Source organism: Eulemur rufifrons, chromosome 21 (assembly GCF_041146395.1).
Source record: "Eulemur rufifrons isolate Redbay chromosome 21, OSU_ERuf_1, whole genome shotgun sequence".
NCBI lineage: Eukaryota > Metazoa > Chordata > Mammalia > Primates > Lemuridae > Eulemur > Eulemur rufifrons.
Genome location: NC_091003.1, coordinates 22,215,680 through 22,241,561, shown reverse-complemented (window position 1 = coordinate 22,241,561; position 25,882 = coordinate 22,215,680). Strand labels below are relative to the sequence as shown.

The 25,882-nt window shown below is 57.5% G+C and overlaps 4 gene segments (V, D, J or C); all 4 read left to right on the top strand.

The window, feature by feature from the left end:
• Positions 1-2,849: 2,849 nt before the first annotated feature.
• Positions 2,850-5,559, top strand: LOC138401598 (immunoglobulin lambda constant 6-like). The segment is given in 3 exon segments: positions 2,850-2,868; positions 3,651-3,791; positions 5,148-5,559. Coding segments are annotated over 3 exon segments (480 nt in total).
• A 2,718-nt stretch (positions 5,560-8,277) lies between these two features.
• On the top strand, positions 8,278-11,149 carry LOC138401597 (immunoglobulin lambda constant 6-like). The segment is given in 3 exon segments: positions 8,278-8,360; positions 9,244-9,344; positions 10,727-11,149. Coding segments are annotated over 3 exon segments (504 nt in total).
• Positions 11,150-14,139: 2,990 nt separating this feature from the next.
• LOC138401596 (immunoglobulin lambda constant 6-like) lies at positions 14,140-16,849 on the top strand. The segment is given in 3 exon segments: positions 14,140-14,158; positions 14,941-15,081; positions 16,438-16,849. Coding segments are annotated over 3 exon segments (480 nt in total).
• A 2,718-nt stretch (positions 16,850-19,567) lies between these two features.
• LOC138401595 (immunoglobulin lambda constant 6-like) lies at positions 19,568-22,439 on the top strand. The segment is given in 3 exon segments: positions 19,568-19,650; positions 20,534-20,634; positions 22,017-22,439. Coding segments are annotated over 3 exon segments (504 nt in total).
• The last annotated feature ends 3,443 nt before the right edge of the window (positions 22,440-25,882 follow it).

Below are 25,882 nucleotides of genomic sequence, written 5' to 3'. Positions count from 1 at the left end.
GTAGGAGAGGCCAAAGTCTCCCTGGGCACTGCCCAGCACCACCTTCCTCACCCACAGTCCCCTCTGCACACCTCCCCTCTCTGCCCTAGAGCCACCAGCCTGGCACCAGCTCATCTGGGCAGGTCTCACCCCCTTCCTGCTTCTACTTCTCAGTGACAATGTCCTCACGCACCATCCTGCATTGCCAGTGTGCTTTTGTGTCTGTCCATGTCACTGGGCTGAGGGGTCTCTGCTCAGGGCCAGGACAGTTCTGGGTGAGAGCCCATGTCCCTGTGGTCCCACCCTAACAGCCAAACCACCCCGGACCCGGGTGAGCGCCCCGTGTCCTGGGAGCCTTCATCCAGAGCAGGAAGCTGTTCCTGGACAGAGGACCCTGGGACACAGGCCCTGACCTATCGGGAAGGAGAACGGCCCTGAGAGAGGGACAAGAGGCAGTAACTGACAGGACAATCAAAAGAAATGAAGGGGTCCCAAGAGCTCATCAGTGAGCTAGAGACACACAAAATACACAAAGAGGACCTAAGTCAAGGTCATAGTCTCAGCGGAAACAGAAGTTGAAATTGGCCATAGCATAACAGGGACCATTCAGGAGGGGCCCATAGTTGAGCTGTCACCATGACCTCATAAAAAGGCATGGAAAATGGCACCTACAGGTGCATAGCGCAGAAATGCACAATGTATATTAGCTAAGTAAAAGCACTGACAAGTCCTGCTGCAGTAAAACACTTTTGTAGGATGAAACCCAGCTTTCCCAAATCGTGTGGATCCCCTTGCCCACATTTAGAGGACCCATAACACTCTGAATGGGCCCAGTGTTCCATGCATCCGCTTTGGGGAACATGGTGTGAGCTTGATGCATGTGAGGGGGAGGTGTCTGTGTGGGATGCGCTGGGTGTGGGGCCATGGCTGGGTTGAAGGTCACCACTAGCGTGGAGCTGGAATCTCGGTCTGGGAACCTGGACCACTAAAGTCAGGCTCGCAAAGACTCACTTTAAGGTTGGTTTCTGCATGGAGCCTGGGGACACTGAGCCTGCATCTGAGCAGGACATGGTGACATTGGCCAAATGAGAAAAGGCACCGACCCCACCGTAGCGTGGACAACCACTGCTTGCCTAAGTGGCTCAGTTGGAGTGGAACTCGGGAGTAGCGGGGGCCGAGTCACACCAGGTCGGGGCACAGTAGTGGGGCTGAGAGCAGAGTCAATGTCAGGTTCCACGGGGACCCAGCACCCCACACCCTCTGGCCCTCCCCGCCCCACTGCCTCCCTCCCTCACTGGGGCTCCACCTCCCCCACCACACGTGCACCTGCTGCCCGATGTCAGCGACACACTCGCCCCAGGAACCCTGACTGCAGGCGATGTGGAGGTTCCCGCCATCTCTGTCTTCGGTGCCCTGGGGGCCCTCAGCCATCCTGTCTCTGCTTTTGGCACATCAGGGAACACATCTGAGTGACTAAACAGGACAAGCACAGACTCCGTAGGGACAGAATTGGCCCTGCCTCCCCGGACAACCAGTGGACGCCCATTCCGTACTCGGGCCGGGGCCTTTTCTCATGCGTGGGATCTTGTCACTCCCGACAGGTCTAAAGTCACAGCAGGGCAGCGAAGGTGGTCCTCTTGCTGCTCCTTCATGGCCACCCCTGCCCCATAGCCCAGGCTGCGGGTTAGAATTAGGCTGAAGGGTTCTCCCGTCCAGCATCTGCCTGAGCCCATTTCATACACGTGAAAACTGATGCTCCGGAGGGCCAGACCCGTAGCCCAGCTAGGCACATGGCCAGAGGCCACCCTGTCCCCCTTGCTGCCCCAACATCAGCCTCGTTTCATTGGGCTACAAGTCTATGTTGTGGAGAATCTGGAAACAAAATCAAGGAGAGGAAGGAGCAATAAGGACCCCAACGTCCCATCACAGCACCATAGGGGGCAACTCACAGACACTCTGACCCCCACAGCAGAATGTCACCTGCCTCACTCCATATTTAAACCCATTCCACACATCCTGTCATTTCACCTGTAAATATTCCGTGTCTGTCCAGGAAACCTATGCACCTAAAAATAAACATAGTATTATCACCATAAAAAGAAAGTATCAGTAATTCTTTAATATCGAAAATCACTCCAGGTCTCATCAAATCCCTCGGGGATGCCATAGTGTATTTACTTCGTCGTGCACTGGTGCTGTTGTGATTTTCTGGGTTTTCCTTTGTTGCTGAGGCTTCAACAAGGTTTGAATCTGTGATGAGTGTGTGCTTCAGGCCTGGTGTAACCGGGGGAATCTCCCAGATCGCTCCAGTGTTCCCGGCAGGGCAGGAGCCGCAGGAGCCGAGAGCTGCTCCCGGGAGGTTCCCAGGGTCGGGACGCAGCCTTGGCCTCCCTGAGCTGGAGCCCAGCGCCCCTGTCTGCTTCCGCTCTCCCTGGAACGTGCTTCTGGCAGCCAGAGATCTCACGGGGTTCAGGCTGGACATTCGCAAACTCCTTTCCAAGAAGTTCGCTACTTCCAGCAATGACACCCATGTCGGCTGGTCACTCGTTTAGTGACATTAGCTGAGTCGAATGAGCAGGAATGAGGAGGGTCGATGTTTCAGGTCACGTCATTATCCTGAGAATTGCAGACTCTTCATGAAGGGAGGGTCTTTGAGGTGCACTTCAAACACCCAAGGGTGGGGTTCACGCTCTAGGACAGACACACTTTGCACAGAGATGAGCCAGGGCCCTGCAGTGTCATAGGTGAACCCTAGTGCTTGCTGTGGTGCTCAGCTGGAATTAAAGAGACAGGTACATAACTAGATGCACTGAATAAATATGTGAAATAGGTGTGTTGGAATCCACTATCATTATATTAATGTTCTAATGATGACATCTGGCCACATTGGTAATGACAAGGAGACTACAAATAATGGACATCCACCCAACTGAAGTGTCCTAGGGTGGGACCTGAGTCCACTTTCATGACCCCAGGGGACTGCCATGGCTCTTGCTTTCTGAGGTGACAATATATTCCATCTCCTCAAGTCCCTTTTGTGGGCCAAGCCTGGAATCAGCCACTGATCACACTTCCCTCTAGTGGGATGTGATGTTGGCCACCACACTCAGGACCCTCGCTCATTGGAATGAGGCAACAACAGCCACCACACACCTGACCCACTGACATCAGTCGAATTGAGGGGACACAGGGCATGCTCCCAGGTCAGCCTGGAGGCTGAGGCTGGCATTGCCCACGGGGACGAGCCAGGCCTCACTGGCCAGGCCCATGACAACCAGGACAACCCAGGGAAGGAGGGGCTGACACCCCTGCAGTCAGGGCTGGGGTCATGGGAAGGTTCCCGGGACACTGCTCTCCAAGGAAGCCTGCCCTTCCCTGGGGGGAGGAGGACACCATGTGTCACCCAGGGGTCTCACCGAGGGATCAGGGATGTGCTAAGTCTGCTGAGGATAGGCCACCTGTCCCCTTCCACAAAAATTCACTCCTTAGTGACACAAATGCCCTGCAATGAACTACTCATTCCTGTTCCTGGCAGATGGCCCCTGGGAAAACCCAATCCAACTTCCTTCGGGAATCCTGGTATCAGGGATTCTGCTGATCGTCACAGGATGTCAAATGTCCTGTTAGCTGTGGGGCTAAGGGTGGGGCCGTGTGGTCCCCCTGCTGAGCAGATGCCACCTGGGGCAGGGACTCACTTCCTCCAGCACAGCTGCAGCTGGGGGCTGGAGCTGGGGGTCTCAGGGAGGGGTTTTTGTACGAGCCTGTGTCACTGTGTTGGGTGTTCGGCGGCGGGACCAAGCTGACCGTCCTAGGTGAGTGCCTTCTTCCCCTCCCTTCCCAGCTCTTCTCAAGGATTCCGGCACTTTTCCGCTGTTTTTGCTGTTTATTCTGTATCTTGTCTCAGCCTGGGGTCAAGCTTTCAACCTGGACCCAGCTCTGGGGTCAGGACCTCCCCTCCCTGCTCAGACTCCTCAGTGCCTCCCCCTTCCCCTCTGACCCCAGAGCCAGCGTGCTGGACCTGGTGACCTGGTCAGGCTGAATTGTCTCTCTGTCTGTCTGCCTTTGTCCCTGTCTGTCTGTCACTCGGTCTGTCCAAGAAGCTTGGGTTGCTAGGAATTGTTCAATTCTGTCCTCTAGTGCTTGGACCCCTGTAAGACCTACTTTGTCTGTGGGGTCGATTGGGTCCCATAACATGGGGAAAAGGGAGCAAGAGACAGGTAGGGAGTGACCACCTGGGAGGCTTTAGAAGGACCGGGAACTCTCAGGGCTGAGGCCAGAGAACCACAGTTCTGAGACTCAGGGCCGGGTCCCCTGGGCTGTGGGACTCAGGGTCAAGGACAGGAAAGACATAGGAGGTGGGGGCTGCCAGGGCCTCAGGGCGGCCACAGCAGAGCTCTGAGCCAGCCTGGGACTCAGGGAAGCTCCGGGAGGGCGCAGGAGAGGAGGCTCTGGGTGCGGGGGGTCAGCCGAAGGTACTCACAGGGGAGGGTGTGAGGGAAGGTGGGTCCCTGGGGCTCCTTGGGACACAAGCCCTCCCACTCCGCAGTGACAGAGGACAGAGTCCGTAGCGTGAAACCTCTGCTGCTGTCACCAGGTGCCGAGGGGGTGACAGTGACACCAGAAAGTCAGTGGAGTAGGAGACACTCAGGGACAGCAGACAGGCTCCCTCTGTCCTCCCCAGCACCCGGGCTCTGACCCCAGAGAAAGGCCCAGGACACAGATCTGGGCACAACAGGCTGGAAGGGGAAAAGGCCCCAGAGTCCCTCAGAGAGAAGAGTCAGGGCACAATTGTCCCCTGCCCAGACCCCACAGGAGGGCCTAACCCTCACCTCATGTGCTCAGGGGACAGACAAGGCCTTGAAGGGCCCGTGAGGATGGCAGGAGGAGCCAGAGGCCACACAGGGGCAGCTGTCTGTGAGGGAGGCCAAGGCCCAGAGAGGGCTCAGGACAGGGGATGGGCAGGGACAGGCTCTGGGCCTCCCAGGACAGACAAGGGGTTTCTCAACGACCATGACCTACCCTCCTGTCACAGACCCTCGGACCCACAGCCCCTGCACAAGGTGCCCTGACCTGGGCTTGGTGGCCGCAGGCCCCTCCTCACACCCTGAGGTCAGGGGCTCCCCAGGTGGACACGGGACTCTGACCTCCGCCCCTCCCCCACCCCACAGGTGGGCCCAAGTCCGCCCCCTCGGTCAGTCTGTTCCCACCCTCCTCTGAGGAGCTCCAAGCCAACAAGGCCACACTGGTGTGTCTGATCAGCGACTTCTACCCGGGCGCCGTCACCGTGGCCTGGAAGGCAGACGGCAGCCCCGTCACCCAGGGCGTGGAGACCACCCAGGCCTCGAAACAGAGCAACAACAAGTACGCGGCCAGCAGCTACCTGAGCCTGTCGGCCGACCAGTGGAAAGCTCGCAACAAGTACAGCTGCCAGGTCACGCACGAAGGCAGCACCGTGGAGAAGTCAGTGTCCCCTGCAGAGTGTGCTTAGGCCCCCGCCCCCACCCCACCCTCGGGGGCCTGGAGCTGCAGGAGCCCAGGGGAGGGGTGTCCCCTCCCTCCCAGCTCATCCCAGCCCCTGCCCTAAACCTAATGAACCCTCAATAAATATCCTCGTTTTCAATCAGAAATCCTGATGTCTCTCTTTATTTCTCCTGTCATGCTTAATTCCTAGCCTCTCCCCGGGTTCTCAGTGGGGCTGGGGACATGCCAGCAGCCAGTGGGAACAGAGCCCAGTGGGAGAGGCTAAAGTTTCCCTGGGCACTGCCCAACAGCACCTTCCTCACCCACATTCCCCTCTGCACACCTCCCCTCTCTACCCTAGAGCCACCAACCTGGCACCAGCTCATCCGGGCAGGTCTCACCCCCTTCCCGCTTCTACTTCTCAGTGAAGACGTCCTCACGCACCATCCTGCATCGCTAGTGTTCCTTTGTGTCTGTCCATGTCACTGGGCTGAGGGGTCTCTGCTCAGAGCTAGGACAGTTCTGGGTGAGAGCCCATGTCCCTGTGGTCCCACCCTAACAGCCAAACTACCAGGACCCGGGTGAGCTCCCCGTGTCCTGGGAGCCGTGATCCAGAGCAGGAAGCTGTTCCTGGACAGAGGACCCTGGGACACAGTCCCTGACCTATCGGGAAGAGAGAGGGTCCCCGTGAGAGGGACAGCGGCAGTTTCTGACAGGACAATCAGAAGAAATGAAGGGGCTCCCAGGGGCACGGTTGGGGGCTAGAGGCAGACACAACAGGGAAAGAGACCCCGAGTCAAGGCAATAGTCTCAGCAGGAACAGAAGTTGAAATTCTCTGTTGCACTAGGGGGACCGTTCGGGAGAGTGTTTGCCATGGGGGGTGCACGGTTGTGCTGCCAGCAGGGGGTCATAGGAGGGTCTGGAAAATGACACGTACAGGTGCGTGTCTCATGCTTTCGCAATGCATGCTAGCTAAGTAAATGCACTGAAAAGTCCTGCTGTGTGAAATACTTTCACATGACGAAACCCAGCTTTCCCCAAATCATGTGGATCCCCTAGTCCACATATAGAAGACCCATACTACTCTGAAAGATCCCGTGCTCCATGGCTCCAGTTTGGGAACACGGAGTGAGGTTGATGCACATGAGGGGGCGGTGTCTGTGTGGGGTGCCATGAGCGCTGGGCCATGGTTGAGCTCAAGGTCACCACTGACATGGAGCTGGAATCTCCATGCTGGGGAATCTGCACCAGCAAAGTCACATCCGCAGTTACTTTATGTTTGGTTTGTGGATGGAGCCTGGGGACGCTGAGCCTACATCAGGGTGACGACATGGTAGCCTTGGGCAAATGAGAAAAGGCACCGACGCCAGCAGAGGGTGGGCATGGACTGCTTGTCCGGGAGGGTCACTCAGCGTGGAATTCGGGAATATTTGGAACAAGTGAACTAGGTCACTAGGCTGACGGCGACCCTAGGTGGGGGCTGACAGCTAAGTCAGGGTCAGGCTTCCACGCTGACTCAGCACCCCCAGATCCTTCCCCCACCGGACCCACAACCTCCCTCCCTCACTGGGGCTCAGCCTCCGCCTCCCCACGTGTACCTGCTACCTCATGTCAGAGACACACTCGCCCCAGGGGCCCTGACAGCAGGCGACGTGGCCTCCTGGATGTGGAGGTTCTGCCTGTCTCCGTGGGTCCACAGTGCCCCAGGGGCTTCCAGGACCCTGTGTCTCTCCCTCCTGCACAGCAGGGCGTTCAAACCCGCCTCCTCCACTGCTGCTGGGTGGCACAGACAGGCCAGGAACAGAATCTGCAAGGACACGGAGCTCTGGAGGAACAGCAGGGCTGAGAAAGGGCACCTCTTGGTCCTCATTCGGAGCCACCCCTGCCCCGATCCCAAACTCTCAGCTAGAAGGAGGCTTAAGGGTTCTGGAATCCACCGCACCTGTCTGAGCCCGTGTCACCGAGCATTAACCTGAGACACCCCAATGCCACAGCAGCAGTAGCCTTGCTGGGGGCAAAGCCAGGGACCACCCCATCCCCACCTGCTGCCCCAAGGCTGACCTCCGTGTACCATCTTACACGTTTATATCCCAGACAACTTTGAACCCAAAACGGAGGAGAGACCAGAATGACAATGACTTTCGCATTCCCATCACCCAGCCCTGAAATAGAAGCACATGCTGTCTCCTGCTGACCCAGCCCCGAAGGAAGATCACCTCCCTACTCAGCCTATAGAAGCTAATTCCAGGCATCTTATCTCTCCCCTGCAAATATTGCCTGTCTGTCCTAGAAAGATACAGACCTAAAACTAAATATGATATTAGCACACCTATACAGAAATTATCAGTAATTCCTTAAAATCAAAAAGTAACCCAGGTCTCATCAAATCCCTCGGGAATGCCATAGTGTATTTACTTGGTCGTGCAGGGGGGCCGTTGTGATTTTGTGGGTTTGCCTTTGTTATACGAGGCGTCAACAAGGTTTGAATCGGCCACAGGTGTATGTGTTTTGGGCCTGTGGTAACCTGGGAGAATCTTCCAGATTGCTCTAGTGTTTTCTGCCAAGGCTGGAGCCGCAGGAGCCGAGAGCTGCTCCCGGGAGGTTCCCAGGGTCCGGACGCAGCCTCGGCCTCCCTGAGGGGGAACCCAGCACCCCTGTCTGCTTCTGCTCTCCCTGCAAAATTCTTCTGGCAGCCAGAGACTTCATGGGGTTAAGGCTGGACATTCGCAAAACTGCTTCCCAAGGAGTCTGGAGCCTTCCAGCAAAGACACCCATGTCGGGTGGTCACTTGCTTGGTGACATTAGCTGAGTCAGATGAGCAGGAGTGAGGAGGGTCAATGTCGCAGTCCACGTCCCTCCGTGGGGGCTGCAGTGTGACCGTGACAGGAGGGCCCTGCCGCTGCAGGTCACCCACCCAGGGGTGCGTCTCATGCTCTTGGAAGGAGACACTTTGCGCGGAGACGAGCCAGGGCCCTGCAGCCTCCCGGGCTGAACAGCAAGGCTTACTGGTGGAGAACTCTAGAAAGAAGGAACAAATGTGTGAAATGCTTGTGTTTGAGTCCATCGTCATTATGTTTGATTGATGGTGACGTGTGGCCACATTGCTGATGACAAGGGGTCTGTCAATCCTGGACATGTGCCCACCTGGAGCCACACCATGCTGCACCTGGGTGTATGTTCATGGTCCCAGGGGACTTCCGAGACGTCTGGTCTCTGGGGTGACAGCTTGTTGCAACTCCTGATGTCCCCTTCTTGCCCCAGGCCTGGGATACGCCACAAGGGATGCTCCCAAGGTCACCCCGCGTGATTAGGCTCGCATTTCCCACAGGGACCAGGCAGTGCCTACGGGCCTGGCCCGTGACAACTAAACCAGCCAAGAGAGGGAAGGGCTGACACCCCCAGATTCAGGGCTGCATCCTAGGCAGGTTCCAAGGACACTGCGCTCCAGAAAAATCTGCCCTTCCCTGAGGGGAGGGGCACCTCCATGCGTCACCCCATGGTCTCAACGGGGGATCAATTGCGTCAACTCTACTGAGCAAAGAAACATACCCCCTTTGAGAAGAGTTGTCTCCTTGGTGACACAAACGCCCTCCAATCAACTCACTCTTGTTCCTGGCAGACGGTCTGTGGGAAAATCCAATCCTAGGTGCCGATGTCCTTAGGGAGTCTAGGTTTCAGGGATTCTGCTGCTGGTCACGGGATGCCATCTGCCCTCTTAGCTGTGGGGATGAGTGTGGGAGCCATGTGGTCCTCCTGCTTAGCAGATGCCACCTGGGGCAGGGACCCAGCTTCCTCCCTCACAGCTGCAGCTGGGGGCTGGGGGGGGCTCGCAGAAAGGGGTTTTTGTACCAGCCTGTGGCACAGTGTGCTGTGTTCGGCGGAGGGACCAAGCTGACCGTCCTAGGTGAGTCTCTTCTTCCCCCTCCTTCCCTGCTCTACCCCGGGTTTCAGGCAATTTTGTGCTTTTTTTGCTGTTTTTCCTGTGTCTTGTCTCAGTCTGGGGTAAAGCTTTCTCCCTGCACCCAGCTCTGGAATGAGGATCCCTCCCCGCCCTCTTAAAACTCCTGCATGCCTCAACCCTTGCCCTCTGACCCCTGAACCAGGGAACTAGAGGGGTAGCCCACTCTGACTCTACACTCTGTCTGAATAAGTGTCGGGGGGGTCTGTCTGTGACTCTGTCTATCCTATCTGTCTGTCCTTCCGTCTCTTTGAAGAACTGTTGGTTCCCTAGGACTTGTTCTGTCCTGTCCTCCCCAATCCAGGCCCCTGTCAGCCCTGCTTTGTCTCTGGGGTCACTTGGGAACCATCTCATGGGGAAGAGGAAACAGGACACAGGGAGGGGGTGACCACCTGGGAGACTTTAGAAGGATCCGGAACTCTCAGGGCTGAGGCTGGGGAACCACAGTTCTCAGGCTCAGGGCCGGGTCCCCTGGGCTGTGGGACTCAGGGTCAAGGCCAGGAAAGACATAGGAGGTGGGGGCTGCCAGGGCCTCAGGGCGGCCACGGCAGAGCTCTGAGCTGGCCTGGGACTCAGGGAAGCTCCGGGAGGGCGCAGGACAGGAGGCTCTGGGTGCGGGGGCTCAGGCGAAGGTCCTCACAGAGGAGGCCGTGAGGGAAGGTGGGTCCCTGGGGCTCCTGGGGACACAAGCCCTCCGGCTCCGCAGTCCCAAAGACAGAGGACAGAGCCCATAAGGTGAAACCTCTGCTACTGTCACCAGGTGCCGCGAAGGTGACTCCAGCAAAGTGTGTGGATTGAGAGACACTCAGGGACAGCAGACAGGCTCCCTCTGTCCTCCCCAGCACCCGGGCTCTGACCCCAGAGAAAGGCCCAGGACACAGATCTGGGCACAACAGGCTGGAAGGGGAAAAGGCCCAGAGTCCCTCAGAGAGAAGAGTCAGGGCACAATTGTCCCCTGCCCAGACCCCACAGGAGGGCCTAACCCTCACCTCATGTGCTCAGGGGACAGACAAGCCCCTGAAGGGCCCGTCAGGATGGCAGGAGGAGCCAGAGGCCACACAGGGTCAGCTGTCTGTGAGGGAGGCCAAGGCCCAGAGAGGGCTCAGGACAGGGGATGGGCAGGGACAGGCCCTGGGCCTCCCAGGACAGACAAGGGGTTTCTCAACGACCATGACCTACCCTCCTGTCACAGACCCTCAGACCCACAGCCCCTGCACAAGGTGCCCTGACCTGGGCTTGGTGGCCGCAGGCCCCTCCTCACACCCTTAGGTCAGGGGCTCCCCAGGTGGACACAGGACTCTGACCTCCGCCCCTCCCCCACCCCACAGGTGGGCCCAAGTCCGCCCCCTCGGTCAGTCTGTTCCCACCCTCCTCTGAGGAGCTCCAAGCCAACAAGGCCACACTGGTGTGTCTGATCAGCGACTTCTACCCGGGCGCCGTCACCGTGGCCTGGAAGGCAGACGGCAGCCCCGTCACCCAGGGCGTGGAGACCACCCAGGCCTCGAAACAGAGCAACAACAAGTACGCGGCCAGCAGCTACCTGAGCCTGTCGGCCGACCAGTGGAAAGCTCGCAACAAGTACAGCTGCCAGGTCACGCACGAAGGCAGCACCGTGGAGAAGTCAGTGTCCCCTGCAGAGTGTGCTTAGGCCCCGGCCCCCACCCCACCCTCGGGGGCCTGGAGCTGCAGGAGCCCAGGGGAGGGGTGTTCCCTCCCTCCCAGCTCATCCCAGCCCCTGCCCTAAGCCCCATGAACCCTCAATAAATATCCGTATTTTGAATCAGAAATCTTGATCTCTCTCTTTATTTCTCCTCTCATGCTTAATTTCTAGCCTCCTCCTGGTTTCTCAATGGGGCTGGGGACATGCCAGCAGCCAGTGGGAACATAGCCCAGTAGGAGAGGCCAAAGTCTCCCTGGGCACTGCCCAGCACCACCTTCCTCACCCACAGTCCCCTCTGCACACCTCCCCTCTCTGCCCTAGAGCCACCAGCCTGGCACCAGCTCATCTGGGCAGGTCTCACCCCCTTCCTGCTTCTACTTCTCAGTGACAATGTCCTCACGCACCATCCTGCATTGCCAGTGTGCTTTTGTGTCTGTCCATGTCACTGGGCTGAGGGGTCTCTGCTCAGGGCCAGGACAGTTCTGGGTGAGAGCCCATGTCCCTGTGGTCCCACCCTAACAGCCAAACCACCCCGGACCCGGGTGAGCGCCCCGTGTCCTGGGAGCCTTCATCCAGAGCAGGAAGCTGTTCCTGGACAGAGGACCCTGGGACACAGGCCCTGACCTATCGGGAAGGAGAACGGCCCTGAGAGAGGGACAAGAGGCAGTAACTGACAGGACAATCAAAAGAAATGAAGGGGTCCCAAGAGCTCATCAGTGAGCTAGAGACACACAAAATACACAAAGAGGACCTAAGTCAAGGTCATAGTCTCAGCGGAAACAGAAGTTGAAATTGGCCATAGCATAACAGGGACCATTCAGGAGGGGCCCATAGTTGAGCTGTCACCATGACCTCATAAAAAGGCATGGAAAATGGCACCTACAGGTGCATAGCGCAGAAATGCACAATGTATATTAGCTAAGTAAAAGCACTGACAAGTCCTGCTGCAGTAAAACACTTTTGTAGGATGAAACCCAGCTTTCCCAAATCGTGTGGATCCCCTTGCCCACATTTAGAGGACCCATAACACTCTGAATGGGCCCAGTGTTCCATGCATCCGCTTTGGGGAACATGGTGTGAGCTTGATGCATGTGAGGGGGAGGTGTCTGTGTGGGATGCGCTGGGTGTGGGGCCATGGCTGGGTTGAAGGTCACCACTAGCGTGGAGCTGGAATCTCGGTCTGGGAACCTGGACCACTAAAGTCAGGCTCGCAAAGACTCACTTTAAGGTTGGTTTCTGCATGGAGCCTGGGGACACTGAGCCTGCATCTGAGCAGGACATGGTGACATTGGCCAAATGAGAAAAGGCACCGACCCCACCGTAGCGTGGACAACCACTGCTTGCCTAAGTGGCTCAGTTGGAGTGGAACTCGGGAGTAGCGGGGGCCGAGTCACACCAGGTCGGGGCACAGTAGTGGGGCTGAGAGCAGAGTCAATGTCAGGTTCCACGGGGACCCAGCACCCCACACCCTCTGGCCCTCCCCGCCCCACTGCCTCCCTCCCTCACTGGGGCTCCACCTCCCCCACCACACGTGCACCTGCTGCCCGATGTCAGCGACACACTCGCCCCAGGAACCCTGACTGCAGGCGATGTGGAGGTTCCCGCCATCTCTGTCTTCGGTGCCCTGGGGGCCCTCAGCCATCCTGTCTCTGCTTTTGGCACATCAGGGAACACATCTGAGTGACTAAACAGGACAAGCACAGACTCCGTAGGGACAGAATTGGCCCTGCCTCCCCGGACAACCAGTGGACGCCCATTCCGTACTCGGGCCGGGGCCTTTTCTCATGCGTGGGATCTTGTCACTCCCGACAGGTCTAAAGTCACAGCAGGGCAGCGAAGGTGGTCCTCTTGCTGCTCCTTCATGGCCACCCCTGCCCCATAGCCCAGGCTGCGGGTTAGAATTAGGCTGAAGGGTTCTCCCGTCCAGCATCTGCCTGAGCCCATTTCATACACGTGAAAACTGATGCTCCGGAGGGCCAGACCCGTAGCCCAGCTAGGCACATGGCCAGAGGCCACCCTGTCCCCCTTGCTGCCCCAACATCAGCCTCGTTTCATTGGGCTACAAGTCTATGTTGTGGAGAATCTGGAAACAAAATCAAGGAGAGGAAGGAGCAATAAGGACCCCAACGTCCCATCACAGCACCATAGGGGGCAACTCACAGACACTCTGACCCCCACAGCAGAATGTCACCTGCCTCACTCCATATTTAAACCCATTCCACACATCCTGTCATTTCACCTGTAAATATTCCGTGTCTGTCCAGGAAACCTATGCACCTAAAAATAAACATAGTATTATCACCATAAAAAGAAAGTATCAGTAATTCTTTAATATCGAAAATCACTCCAGGTCTCATCAAATCCCTCGGGGATGCCATAGTGTATTTACTTCGTCGTGCACTGGTGCTGTTGTGATTTTCTGGGTTTTCCTTTGTTGCTGAGGCTTCAACAAGGTTTGAATCTGTGATGAGTGTGTGCTTCAGGCCTGGTGTAACCGGGGGAATCTCCCAGATCGCTCCAGTGTTCCCGGCAGGGCAGGAGCCGCAGGAGCCGAGAGCTGCTCCCGGGAGGTTCCCAGGGTCGGGACGCAGCCTTGGCCTCCCTGAGCTGGAGCCCAGCGCCCCTGTCTGCTTCCGCTCTCCCTGGAACGTGCTTCTGGCAGCCAGAGATCTCACGGGGTTCAGGCTGGACATTCGCAAACTCCTTTCCAAGAAGTTCGCTACTTCCAGCAATGACACCCATGTCGGCTGGTCACTCGTTTAGTGACATTAGCTGAGTCGAATGAGCAGGAATGAGGAGGGTCGATGTTTCAGGTCACGTCATTATCCTGAGAATTGCAGACTCTTCATGAAGGGAGGGTCTTTGAGGTGCACTTCAAACACCCAAGGGTGGGGTTCACGCTCTAGGACAGACACACTTTGCACAGAGATGAGCCAGGGCCCTGCAGTGTCATAGGTGAACCCTAGTGCTTGCTGTGGTGCTCAGCTGGAATTAAAGAGACAGGTACATAACTAGATGCACTGAATAAATATGTGAAATAGGTGTGTTGGAATCCACTATCATTATATTAATGTTCTAATGATGACATCTGGCCACATTGGTAATGACAAGGAGACTACAAATAATGGACATCCACCCAACTGAAGTGTCCTAGGGTGGGACCTGAGTCCACTTTCATGACCCCAGGGGACTGCCATGGCTCTTGCTTTCTGAGGTGACAATATATTCCATCTCCTCAAGTCCCTTTTGTGGGCCAAGCCTGGAATCAGCCACTGATCACACTTCCCTCTAGTGGGATGTGATGTTGGCCACCACACTCAGGACCCTCGCTCATTGGAATGAGGCAACAACAGCCACCACACACCTGACCCACTGACATCAGTCGAATTGAGGGGACACAGGGCATGCTCCCAGGTCAGCCTGGAGGCTGAGGCTGGCATTGCCCACGGGGACGAGCCAGGCCTCACTGGCCAGGCCCATGACAACCAGGACAACCCAGGGAAGGAGGGGCTGACACCCCTGCAGTCAGGGCTGGGGTCATGGGAAGGTTCCCGGGACACTGCTCTCCAAGGAAGCCTGCCCTTCCCTGGGGGGAGGAGGACACCATGTGTCACCCAGGGGTCTCACCGAGGGATCAGGGATGTGCTAAGTCTGCTGAGGATAGGCCACCTGTCCCCTTCCACAAAAATTCACTCCTTAGTGACACAAATGCCCTGCAATGAACTACTCATTCCTGTTCCTGGCAGATGGCCCCTGGGAAAACCCAATCCAACTTCCTTCGGGAATCCTGGTATCAGGGATTCTGCTGATCGTCACAGGATGTCAAATGTCCTGTTAGCTGTGGGGCTAAGGGTGGGGCCGTGTGGTCCCCCTGCTGAGCAGATGCCACCTGGGGCAGGGACTCACTTCCTCCAGCACAGCTGCAGCTGGGGGCTGGAGCTGGGGGTCTCAGGGAGGGGTTTTTGTACGAGCCTGTGTCACTGTGTTGGGTGTTCGGCGGCGGGACCAAGCTGACCGTCCTAGGTGAGTGCCTTCTTCCCCTCCCTTCCCAGCTCTTCTCAAGGATTCCGGCACTTTTCCGCTGTTTTTGCTGTTTATTCTGTATCTTGTCTCAGCCTGGGGTCAAGCTTTCAACCTGGACCCAGCTCTGGGGTCAGGACCTCCCCTCCCTGCTCAGACTCCTCAGTGCCTCCCCCTTCCCCTCTGACCCCAGAGCCAGCGTGCTGGACCTGGTGACCTGGTCAGGCTGAATTGTCTCTCTGTCTGTCTGCCTTTGTCCCTGTCTGTCTGTCACTCGGTCTGTCCAAGAAGCTTGGGTTGCTAGGAATTGTTCAATTCTGTCCTCTAGTGCTTGGACCCCTGTAAGACCTACTTTGTCTGTGGGGTCGATTGGGTCCCATAACATGGGGAAAAGGGAGCAAGAGACAGGTAGGGAGTGACCACCTGGGAGGCTTTAGAAGGACCGGGAACTCTCAGGGCTGAGGCCAGAGAACCACAGTTCTGAGACTCAGGGCCGGGTCCCCTGGGCTGTGGGACTCAGGGTCAAGGACAGGAAAGACATAGGAGGTGGGGGCTGCCAGGGCCTCAGGGCGGCCACAGCAGAGCTCTGAGCCAGCCTGGGACTCAGGGAAGCTCCGGGAGGGCGCAGGAGAGGAGGCTCTGGGTGCGGGGGGTCAGCCGAAGGTACTCACAGGGGAGGGTGTGAGGGAAGGTGGGTCCCTGGGGCTCCTTGGGACACAAGCCCTCCCACTCCGCAGTGACAGAGGACAGAGTCCGTAGCGTGAAACCTCTGCTGCTGTCACCAGGTGCCGAGGGGGTGACAGTGACACCAGAAAGTCAGTGGAGTAGGAGACACTCAGGGACAGCAGACAGGCTCCCTCTGTCCTCCCCAGCACCCGGGCTCTGACCCCAGAGAAAGGCCCAGGACACAGATCTGGGCACAACAGGCTGGAAGGGGAAAAGGCCCCAGAGTCCCTCAGAGAGAAGAGTCAGGGCACAATTGTCCCCTGCCCAGACCCCACAGGAGGGCCTAACCCTCACCTCATGTGCTCAGGGGACAGACAAGGCCTTGAAGGGCCCGTGAGGATGGCAGGAGGAGCCAGAGGCCACACAGGGGCAGCTGTCTGTGAGGGAGGCCAAGGCCCAGAGAGGGCTCAGGACAGGGGATGGGCAGGGACAGGCTCTGGGCCTCCCAGGACAGACAAGGGGTTTCTCAACGACCATGACCTACCCTCCTGTCACAGACCCTCGGACCCACAGCCCCTGCACAAGGTGCCCTGACCTGGGCTTGGTGGCCGCAGGCCCCTCCTCACACCCTGAGGTCAGGGGCTCCCCAGGTGGACACGGGACTCTGACCTCCGCCCCTCCCCCACCCCACAGGTGGGCCCAAGTCCGCCCCCTCGGTCAGTCTGTTCCCACCCTCCTCTGAGGAGCTCCAAGCCAACAAGGCCACACTGGTGTGTCTGATCAGCGACTTCTACCCGGGCGCCGTCACCGTGGCCTGGAAGGCAGACGGCAGCCCCGTCACCCAGGGCGTGGAGACCACCCAGGCCTCGAAACAGAGCAACAACAAGTACGCGGCCAGCAGCTACCTGAGCCTGTCGGCCGACCAGTGGAAAGCTCGCAACAAGTACAGCTGCCAGGTCACGCACGAAGGCAGCACCGTGGAGAAGTCAGTGTCCCCTGCAGAGTGTGCTTAGGCCCCCGCCCCCACCCCACCCTCGGGGGCCTGGAGCTGCAGGAGCCCAGGGGAGGGGTGTCCCCTCCCTCCCAGCTCATCCCAGCCCCTGCCCTAAACCTAATGAACCCTCAATAAATATCCTCGTTTTCAATCAGAAATCCTGATGTCTCTCTTTATTTCTCCTGTCATGCTTAATTCCTAGCCTCTCCCCGGGTTCTCAGTGGGGCTGGGGACATGCCAGCAGCCAGTGGGAACAGAGCCCAGTGGGAGAGGCTAAAGTTTCCCTGGGCACTGCCCAACAGCACCTTCCTCACCCACATTCCCCTCTGCACACCTCCCCTCTCTACCCTAGAGCCACCAACCTGGCACCAGCTCATCCGGGCAGGTCTCACCCCCTTCCCGCTTCTACTTCTCAGTGAAGACGTCCTCACGCACCATCCTGCATCGCTAGTGTTCCTTTGTGTCTGTCCATGTCACTGGGCTGAGGGGTCTCTGCTCAGAGCTAGGACAGTTCTGGGTGAGAGCCCATGTCCCTGTGGTCCCACCCTAACAGCCAAACTACCAGGACCCGGGTGAGCTCCCCGTGTCCTGGGAGCCGTGATCCAGAGCAGGAAGCTGTTCCTGGACAGAGGACCCTGGGACACAGTCCCTGACCTATCGGGAAGAGAGAGGGTCCCCGTGAGAGGGACAGCGGCAGTTTCTGACAGGACAATCAGAAGAAATGAAGGGGCTCCCAGGGGCACGGTTGGGGGCTAGAGGCAGACACAACAGGGAAAGAGACCCCGAGTCAAGGCAATAGTCTCAGCAGGAACAGAAGTTGAAATTCTCTGTTGCACTAGGGGGACCGTTCGGGAGAGTGTTTGCCATGGGGGGTGCACGGTTGTGCTGCCAGCAGGGGGTCATAGGAGGGTCTGGAAAATGACACGTACAGGTGCGTGTCTCATGCTTTCGCAATGCATGCTAGCTAAGTAAATGCACTGAAAAGTCCTGCTGTGTGAAATACTTTCACATGACGAAACCCAGCTTTCCCCAAATCATGTGGATCCCCTAGTCCACATATAGAAGACCCATACTACTCTGAAAGATCCCGTGCTCCATGGCTCCAGTTTGGGAACACGGAGTGAGGTTGATGCACATGAGGGGGCGGTGTCTGTGTGGGGTGCCATGAGCGCTGGGCCATGGTTGAGCTCAAGGTCACCACTGACATGGAGCTGGAATCTCCATGCTGGGGAATCTGCACCAGCAAAGTCACATCCGCAGTTACTTTATGTTTGGTTTGTGGATGGAGCCTGGGGACGCTGAGCCTACATCAGGGTGACGACATGGTAGCCTTGGGCAAATGAGAAAAGGCACCGACGCCAGCAGAGGGTGGGCATGGACTGCTTGTCCGGGAGGGTCACTCAGCGTGGAATTCGGGAATATTTGGAACAAGTGAACTAGGTCACTAGGCTGACGGCGACCCTAGGTGGGGGCTGACAGCTAAGTCAGGGTCAGGCTTCCACGCTGACTCAGCACCCCCAGATCCTTCCCCCACCGGACCCACAACCTCCCTCCCTCACTGGGGCTCAGCCTCCGCCTCCCCACGTGTACCTGCTACCTCATGTCAGAGACACACTCGCCCCAGGGGCCCTGACAGCAGGCGACGTGGCCTCCTGGATGTGGAGGTTCTGCCTGTCTCCGTGGGTCCACAGTGCCCCAGGGGCTTCCAGGACCCTGTGTCTCTCCCTCCTGCACAGCAGGGCGTTCAAACCCGCCTCCTCCACTGCTGCTGGGTGGCACAGACAGGCCAGGAACAGAATCTGCAAGGACACGGAGCTCTGGAGGAACAGCAGGGCTGAGAAAGGGCACCTCTTGGTCCTCATTCGGAGCCACCCCTGCCCCGATCCCAAACTCTCAGCTAGAAGGAGGCTTAAGGGTTCTGGAATCCACCGCACCTGTCTGAGCCCGTGTCACCGAGCATTAACCTGAGACACCCCAATGCCACAGCAGCAGTAGCCTTGCTGGGGGCAAAGCCAGGGACCACCCCATCCCCACCTGCTGCCCCAAGGCTGACCTCCGTGTACCATCTTACACGTTTATATCCCAGACAACTTTGAACCCAAAACGGAGGAGAGACCAGAATGACAATGACTTTCGCATTCCCATCACCCAGCCCTGAAATAGAAGCACATGCTGTCTCCTGCTGACCCAGCCCCGAAGGAAGATCACCTCCCTACTCAGCCTATAGAAGCTAATTCCAGGCATCTTATCTCTCCCCTGCAAATATTGCCTGTCTGTCCTAGAAAGATACAGACCTAAAACTAAATATGATATTAGCACACCTATACAGAAATTATCAGTAATTCCTTAAAATCAAAAAGTAACCCAGGTCTCATCAAATCCCTCGGGAATGCCATAGTGTATTTACTTGGTCGTGCAGGGGGGCCGTTGTGATTTTGTGGGTTTGCCTTTGTTATACGAGGCGTCAACAAGGTTTGAATCGGCCACAGGTGTATGTGTTTTGGGCCTGTGGTAACCTGGGAGAATCTTCCAGATTGCTCTAGTGTTTTCTGCCAAGGCTGGAGCCGCAGGAGCCGAGAGCTGCTCCCGGGAGGTTCCCAGGGTCCGGACGCAGCCTCGGCCTCCCTGAGGGGGAACCCAGCACCCCTGTCTGCTTCTGCTCTCCCTGCAAAATTCTTCTGGCAGCCAGAGACTTCATGGGGTTAAGGCTGGACATTCGCAAAACTGCTTCCCAAGGAGTCTGGAGCCTTCCAGCAAAGACACCCATGTCGGGTGGTCACTTGCTTGGTGACATTAGCTGAGTCAGATGAGCAGGAGTGAGGAGGGTCAATGTCGCAGTCCACGTCCCTCCGTGGGGGCTGCAGTGTGACCGTGACAGGAGGGCCCTGCCGCTGCAGGTCACCCACCCAGGGGTGCGTCTCATGCTCTTGGAAGGAGACACTTTGCGCGGAGACGAGCCAGGGCCCTGCAGCCTCCCGGGCTGAACAGCAAGGCTTACTGGTGGAGAACTCTAGAAAGAAGGAACAAATGTGTGAAATGCTTGTGTTTGAGTCCATCGTCATTATGTTTGATTGATGGTGACGTGTGGCCACATTGCTGATGACAAGGGGTCTGTCAATCCTGGACATGTGCCCACCTGGAGCCACACCATGCTGCACCTGGGTGTATGTTCATGGTCCCAGGGGACTTCCGAGACGTCTGGTCTCTGGGGTGACAGCTTGTTGCAACTCCTGATGTCCCCTTCTTGCCCCAGGCCTGGGATACGCCACAAGGGATGCTCCCAAGGTCACCCCGCGTGATTAGGCTCGCATTTCCCACAGGGACCAGGCAGTGCCTACGGGCCTGGCCCGTGACAACTAAACCAGCCAAGAGAGGGAAGGGCTGACACCCCCAGATTCAGGGCTGCATCCTAGGCAGGTTCCAAGGACACTGCGCTCCAGAAAAATCTGCCCTTCCCTGAGGGGAGGGGCACCTCCATGCGTCACCCCATGGTCTCAACGGGGGATCAATTGCGTCAACTCTACTGAGCAAAGAAACATACCCCCTTTGAGAAGAGTTGTCTCCTTGGTGACACAAACGCCCTCCAATCAACTCACTCTTGTTCCTGGCAGACGGTCTGTGGGAAAATCCAATCCTAGGTGCCGATGTCCTTAGGGAGTCTAGGTTTCAGGGATTCTGCTGCTGGTCACGGGATGCCATCTGCCCTCTTAGCTGTGGGGATGAGTGTGGGAGCCATGTGGTCCTCCTGCTTAGCAGATGCCACCTGGGGCAGGGACCCAGCTTCCTCCCTCACAGCTGCAGCTGGGGGCTGGGGGGGGCTCGCAGAAAGGGGTTTTTGTACCAGCCTGTGGCACAGTGTGCTGTGTTCGGCGGAGGGACCAAGCTGACCGTCCTAGGTGAGTCTCTTCTTCCCCCTCCTTCCCTGCTCTACCCCGGGTTTCAGGCAATTTTGTGCTTTTTTTGCTGTTTTTCCTGTGTCTTGTCTCAGTCTGGGGTAAAGCTTTCTCCCTGCACCCAGCTCTGGAATGAGGATCCCTCCCCGCCCTCTTAAAACTCCTGCATGCCTCAACCCTTGCCCTCTGACCCCTGAACCAGGGAACTAGAGGGGTAGCCCACTCTGACTCTACACTCTGTCTGAATAAGTGTCGGGGGGGTCTGTCTGTGACTCTGTCTATCCTATCTGTCTGTCCTTCCGTCTCTTTGAAGAACTGTTGGTTCCCTAGGACTTGTTCTGTCCTGTCCTCCCCAATCCAGGCCCCTGTCAGCCCTGCTTTGTCTCTGGGGTCACTTGGGAACCATCTCATGGGGAAGAGGAAACAGGACACAGGGAGGGGGTGACCACCTGGGAGACTTTAGAAGGATCCGGAACTCTCAGGGCTGAGGCTGGGGAACCACAGTTCTCAGGCTCAGGGCCGGGTCCCCTGGGCTGTGGGACTCAGGGTCAAGGCCAGGAAAGACATAGGAGGTGGGGGCTGCCAGGGCCTCAGGGCGGCCACGGCAGAGCTCTGAGCTGGCCTGGGACTCAGGGAAGCTCCGGGAGGGCGCAGGACAGGAGGCTCTGGGTGCGGGGGCTCAGGCGAAGGTCCTCACAGAGGAGGCCGTGAGGGAAGGTGGGTCCCTGGGGCTCCTGGGGACACAAGCCCTCCGGCTCCGCAGTCCCAAAGACAGAGGACAGAGCCCATAAGGTGAAACCTCTGCTACTGTCACCAGGTGCCGCGAAGGTGACTCCAGCAAAGTGTGTGGATTGAGAGACACTCAGGGACAGCAGACAGGCTCCCTCTGTCCTCCCCAGCACCCGGGCTCTGACCCCAGAGAAAGGCCCAGGACACAGATCTGGGCACAACAGGCTGGAAGGGGAAAAGGCCCAGAGTCCCTCAGAGAGAAGAGTCAGGGCACAATTGTCCCCTGCCCAGACCCCACAGGAGGGCCTAACCCTCACCTCATGTGCTCAGGGGACAGACAAGCCCCTGAAGGGCCCGTCAGGATGGCAGGAGGAGCCAGAGGCCACACAGGGTCAGCTGTCTGTGAGGGAGGCCAAGGCCCAGAGAGGGCTCAGGACAGGGGATGGGCAGGGACAGGCCCTGGGCCTCCCAGGACAGACAAGGGGTTTCTCAACGACCATGACCTACCCTCCTGTCACAGACCCTCAGACCCACAGCCCCTGCACAAGGTGCCCTGACCTGGGCTTGGTGGCCGCAGGCCCCTCCTCACACCCTTAGGTCAGGGGCTCCCCAGGTGGACACAGGACTCTGACCTCCGCCCCTCCCCCACCCCACAGGTGGGCCCAAGTCCGCCCCCTCGGTCAGTCTGTTCCCACCCTCCTCTGAGGAGCTCCAAGCCAACAAGGCCACACTGGTGTGTCTGATCAGCGACTTCTACCCGGGCGCCGTCACCGTGGCCTGGAAGGCAGACGGCAGCCCCGTCACCCAGGGCGTGGAGACCACCCAGGCCTCGAAACAGAGCAACAACAAGTACGCGGCCAGCAGCTACCTGAGCCTGTCGGCCGACCAGTGGAAAGCTCGCAACAAGTACAGCTGCCAGGTCACGCACGAAGGCAGCACCGTGGAGAAGTCAGTGTCCCCTGCAGAGTGTGCTTAGGCCCCGGCCCCCACCCCACCCTCGGGGGCCTGGAGCTGCAGGAGCCCAGGGGAGGGGTGTTCCCTCCCTCCCAGCTCATCCCAGCCCCTGCCCTAAGCCCCATGAACCCTCAATAAATATCCGTATTTTGAATCAGAAATCTTGATCTCTCTCTTTATTTCTCCTCTCATGCTTAATTTCTAGCCTCCTCCTGGTTTCTCAATGGGGCTGGGGACATGCCAGCAGCCAGTGGGAACATAGCCCAGTAGGAGAGGCCAAAGTCTCCCTGGGCACTGCCCAGCACCACCTTCCTCACCCACAGTCCCCTCTGCACACCTCCCCTCTCTGCCCTAGAGCCACCAGCCTGGCACCAGCTCATCTGGGCAGGTCTCACCCCCTTCCTGCTTCTACTTCTCAGTGACAATGTCCTCACGCACCATCCTGCATTGCCAGTGTGCTTTTGTGTCTGTCCATGTCACTGGGCTGAGGGGTCTCTGCTCAGGGCCAGGACAGTTCTGGGTGAGAGCCCATGTCCCTGTGGTCCCACCCTAACAGCCAAACCACCCCGGACCCGGGTGAGCGCCCCGTGTCCTGGGAGCCTTCATCCAGAGCAGGAAGCTGTTCCTGGACAGAGGACCCTGGGACACAGGCCCTGACCTATCGGGAAGGAGAACGGCCCTGAGAGAGGGACAAGAGGCAGTAACTGACAGGACAATCAAAAGAAATGAAGGGGTCCCAAGAGCTCATCAGTGAGCTAGAGACACACAAAATACACAAAGAGGACCTAAGTCAAGGTCATAGTCTCAGCGGAAACAGAAGTTGAAATTGGCCATAGCATAACAGGGACCATTCAGGAGGGGCCCATAGTTGAGCTGTCACCATGACCTCATAAAAAGGCATGGAAAATGGCACCTACAGGTGCATAGCGCAGAAATGCACAATGTATATTAGCTAAGTAAAAGCACTGACAAGTCCTGCTGCAGTAAAACACTTTTGTAGGATGAAACCCAGCTTTCCCAAATCGTGTGGATCCCCTTGCCCACATTTAGAGGACCCATAACACTCTGAATGGGCCCAGTGTTCCATGCATCCGCTTTGGGGAACATGGTGTGAGCTTGATGCATGTGAGGGGGAGGTGTCTGTGTGGGATGCGCTGGGTGTGGGGCCATGGCTGGGTTGAAGGTCACCACTAGCGTGGAGCTGGAATCTCGGTCTGGGAACCTGGACCACTAAAGTCAGGCTCGCAAAGACTCACTTTAAGGTTGGTTTCTGCATGGAGCCTGGGGACACTGAGCCTGCATCTGAGCAGGACATGGTGACATTGGCCAAATGAGAAAAGGCACCGACCCCACCGTAGCGTGGACAACCACTGCTTGCCTAAGTGGCTCAGTTGGAGTGGAACTCGGGAGTAGCGGGGGCCGAGTCACACCAGGTCGGGGCACAGTAGTGGGGCTGAGAGCAGAGTCAATGTCAGGTTCCACGGGGACCCAGCACCCCACACCCTCTGGCCCTCCCCGCCCCACTGCCTCCCTCCCTCACTGGGGCTCCACCTCCCCCACCACACGTGCACCTGCTGCCCGATGTCAGCGACACACTCGCCCCAGGAACCCTGACTGCAGGCGATGTGGAGGTTCCCGCCATCTCTGTCTTCGGTGCCCTGGGGGCCCTCAGCCATCCTGTCTCTGCTTTTGGCACATCAGGGAACACATCTGAGTGACTAAACAGGACAAGCACAGACTCCGTAGGGACAGAATTGGCCCTGCCTCCCCGGACAACCAGTGGACGCCCATTCCGTACTCGGGCCGGGGCCTTTTCTCATGCGTGGGATCTTGTCACTCCCAAGAGGTCTAAAGTCACAGCAGGGCAGCGAAGGTGGTCCTCTTGCTGCTCCTTCATGGCCACCCCTGCCCCATAGCCCAGGCTGCGGGTTAGAATTAGGCTGAAGGGTTCTCCCATCCAGCATCTGCCTGAGACCATTACATACACGCGAAAACTGATGCTCCGGAGGGCCAGACCCGTAGCCCAGCTAGGCACATGGCCAGAGGCCACCCTGTCCCCCTTGCTGCCCCAACACCAGCCTCCTTTCATTGGGCTACAAGTCTATGTTGTGGAGAATCTGGAAACAAAATCAAGGAGAGGAAGGAGCAATGAAGACCCCAACATCCCATCACAGCACCATAGGGAGCAACTCACAGACACTCTGACCCCCACCGCAGAATGTCACCTGCCTCACTCCATATTTAAACCCATTCCACACATCCTGTCATTTCACCTGTAAATATTCCGTGTCTGTCCAGGAAAGCTATGCACCTAAAAATAAACATAGTATTATCACCATAAAAAGAAAGTATCAGTAATTCTTTAATATCGAAAATCACTCCAGGTCTCATCAAATCCCTCGGGGATGCCATAGTGTATTTACTTCGTCGTGCACTGGTGCTGTTGTGATTTTCTGGGTTTTCCTTTGTTGCTGAGGCTTCAACAAGGTTTGAATCTGTGATGAGTGTGTGTTTCAGGCCTGGTGTAACCGGGGGAATCTCCCAGATCGCTCCAGTGTTCCCGGCAAGGCAGGAGCCGCAGGAGCCGAGAGCTGCTCCCGGGAGGTTCCCAGGGTCGGGACGCAGCCTCGGCCTCCCCGAGCTGGAGCCCAGCGCCCCTGTCTGCTTCCGCTCTCCCTGCAAAGTGCTTCTGGCAGCCAGAGACTTCACGGGGTTCAGGCTGGACATTCGCAAAACTCCTTCCCAAGAAGTCTGCTACTTCCAGCAGTGACACCCATGTTGGCTGGTCACTCGTTTAGTGACATTAGCTGAGTCGGATGAGCAGGAATGAGGAGGGTCGATGTTTCAGGTCACGTCATTATCCTGAGAATTGCAGACTCTTCATGAAAGGAGGGTCCTTGAGGTGCACTTCAAACACCCAGGGGTGCGGTTCACGCTCTAGGACAGACACACTTTGCACAGAGATGAGCCAGTGCCCTGAAGTGTCACAGGTGAACCCTAGTGCTTGCTGTGGTGCTCAGCTGGAGTTAAAGAGACAGGTACATAACTAGATGCACTGAATAAATGTGTGAAATAGGTGTGTTGGAATCCACTGTCATTATATTAATGTTCTAATGATGACATCTGGCCACATTAGTGATGACAAGGAGGCTACAAATAATGGACATCCACCCAACTGAAGTGTCCTGGGGTGGGACCTGAGTCCACTTTCATGACCCCAGGGGACTGCCATGGCTCTTGCTTTCTGAGGTGACAATATATTCCATCTCCTCAAGTCCCTTTCGTGGGCCAAGCCTGGAATCAGCCACTGATCACACTTCCCTCTAGTGGGATGTGATGTTGGCCACCACACTCGGGACCCTCGCTCATTGGAATGAGGCAACAACAGCCACCACACACCTGACCCACTGACATGAGTTGGATTGAGGGGACACACAGGATGCTCCCAGATCAGCCTGGAGGATGAGGCTGGCATTGCCCACGGGGACCAGCCAGGCCTCACTGGCCAGGCCCATGACAACCAGGACAACCCAGGGAAGGAGGGGCTGACACCCCTGCAGTCAGGGCT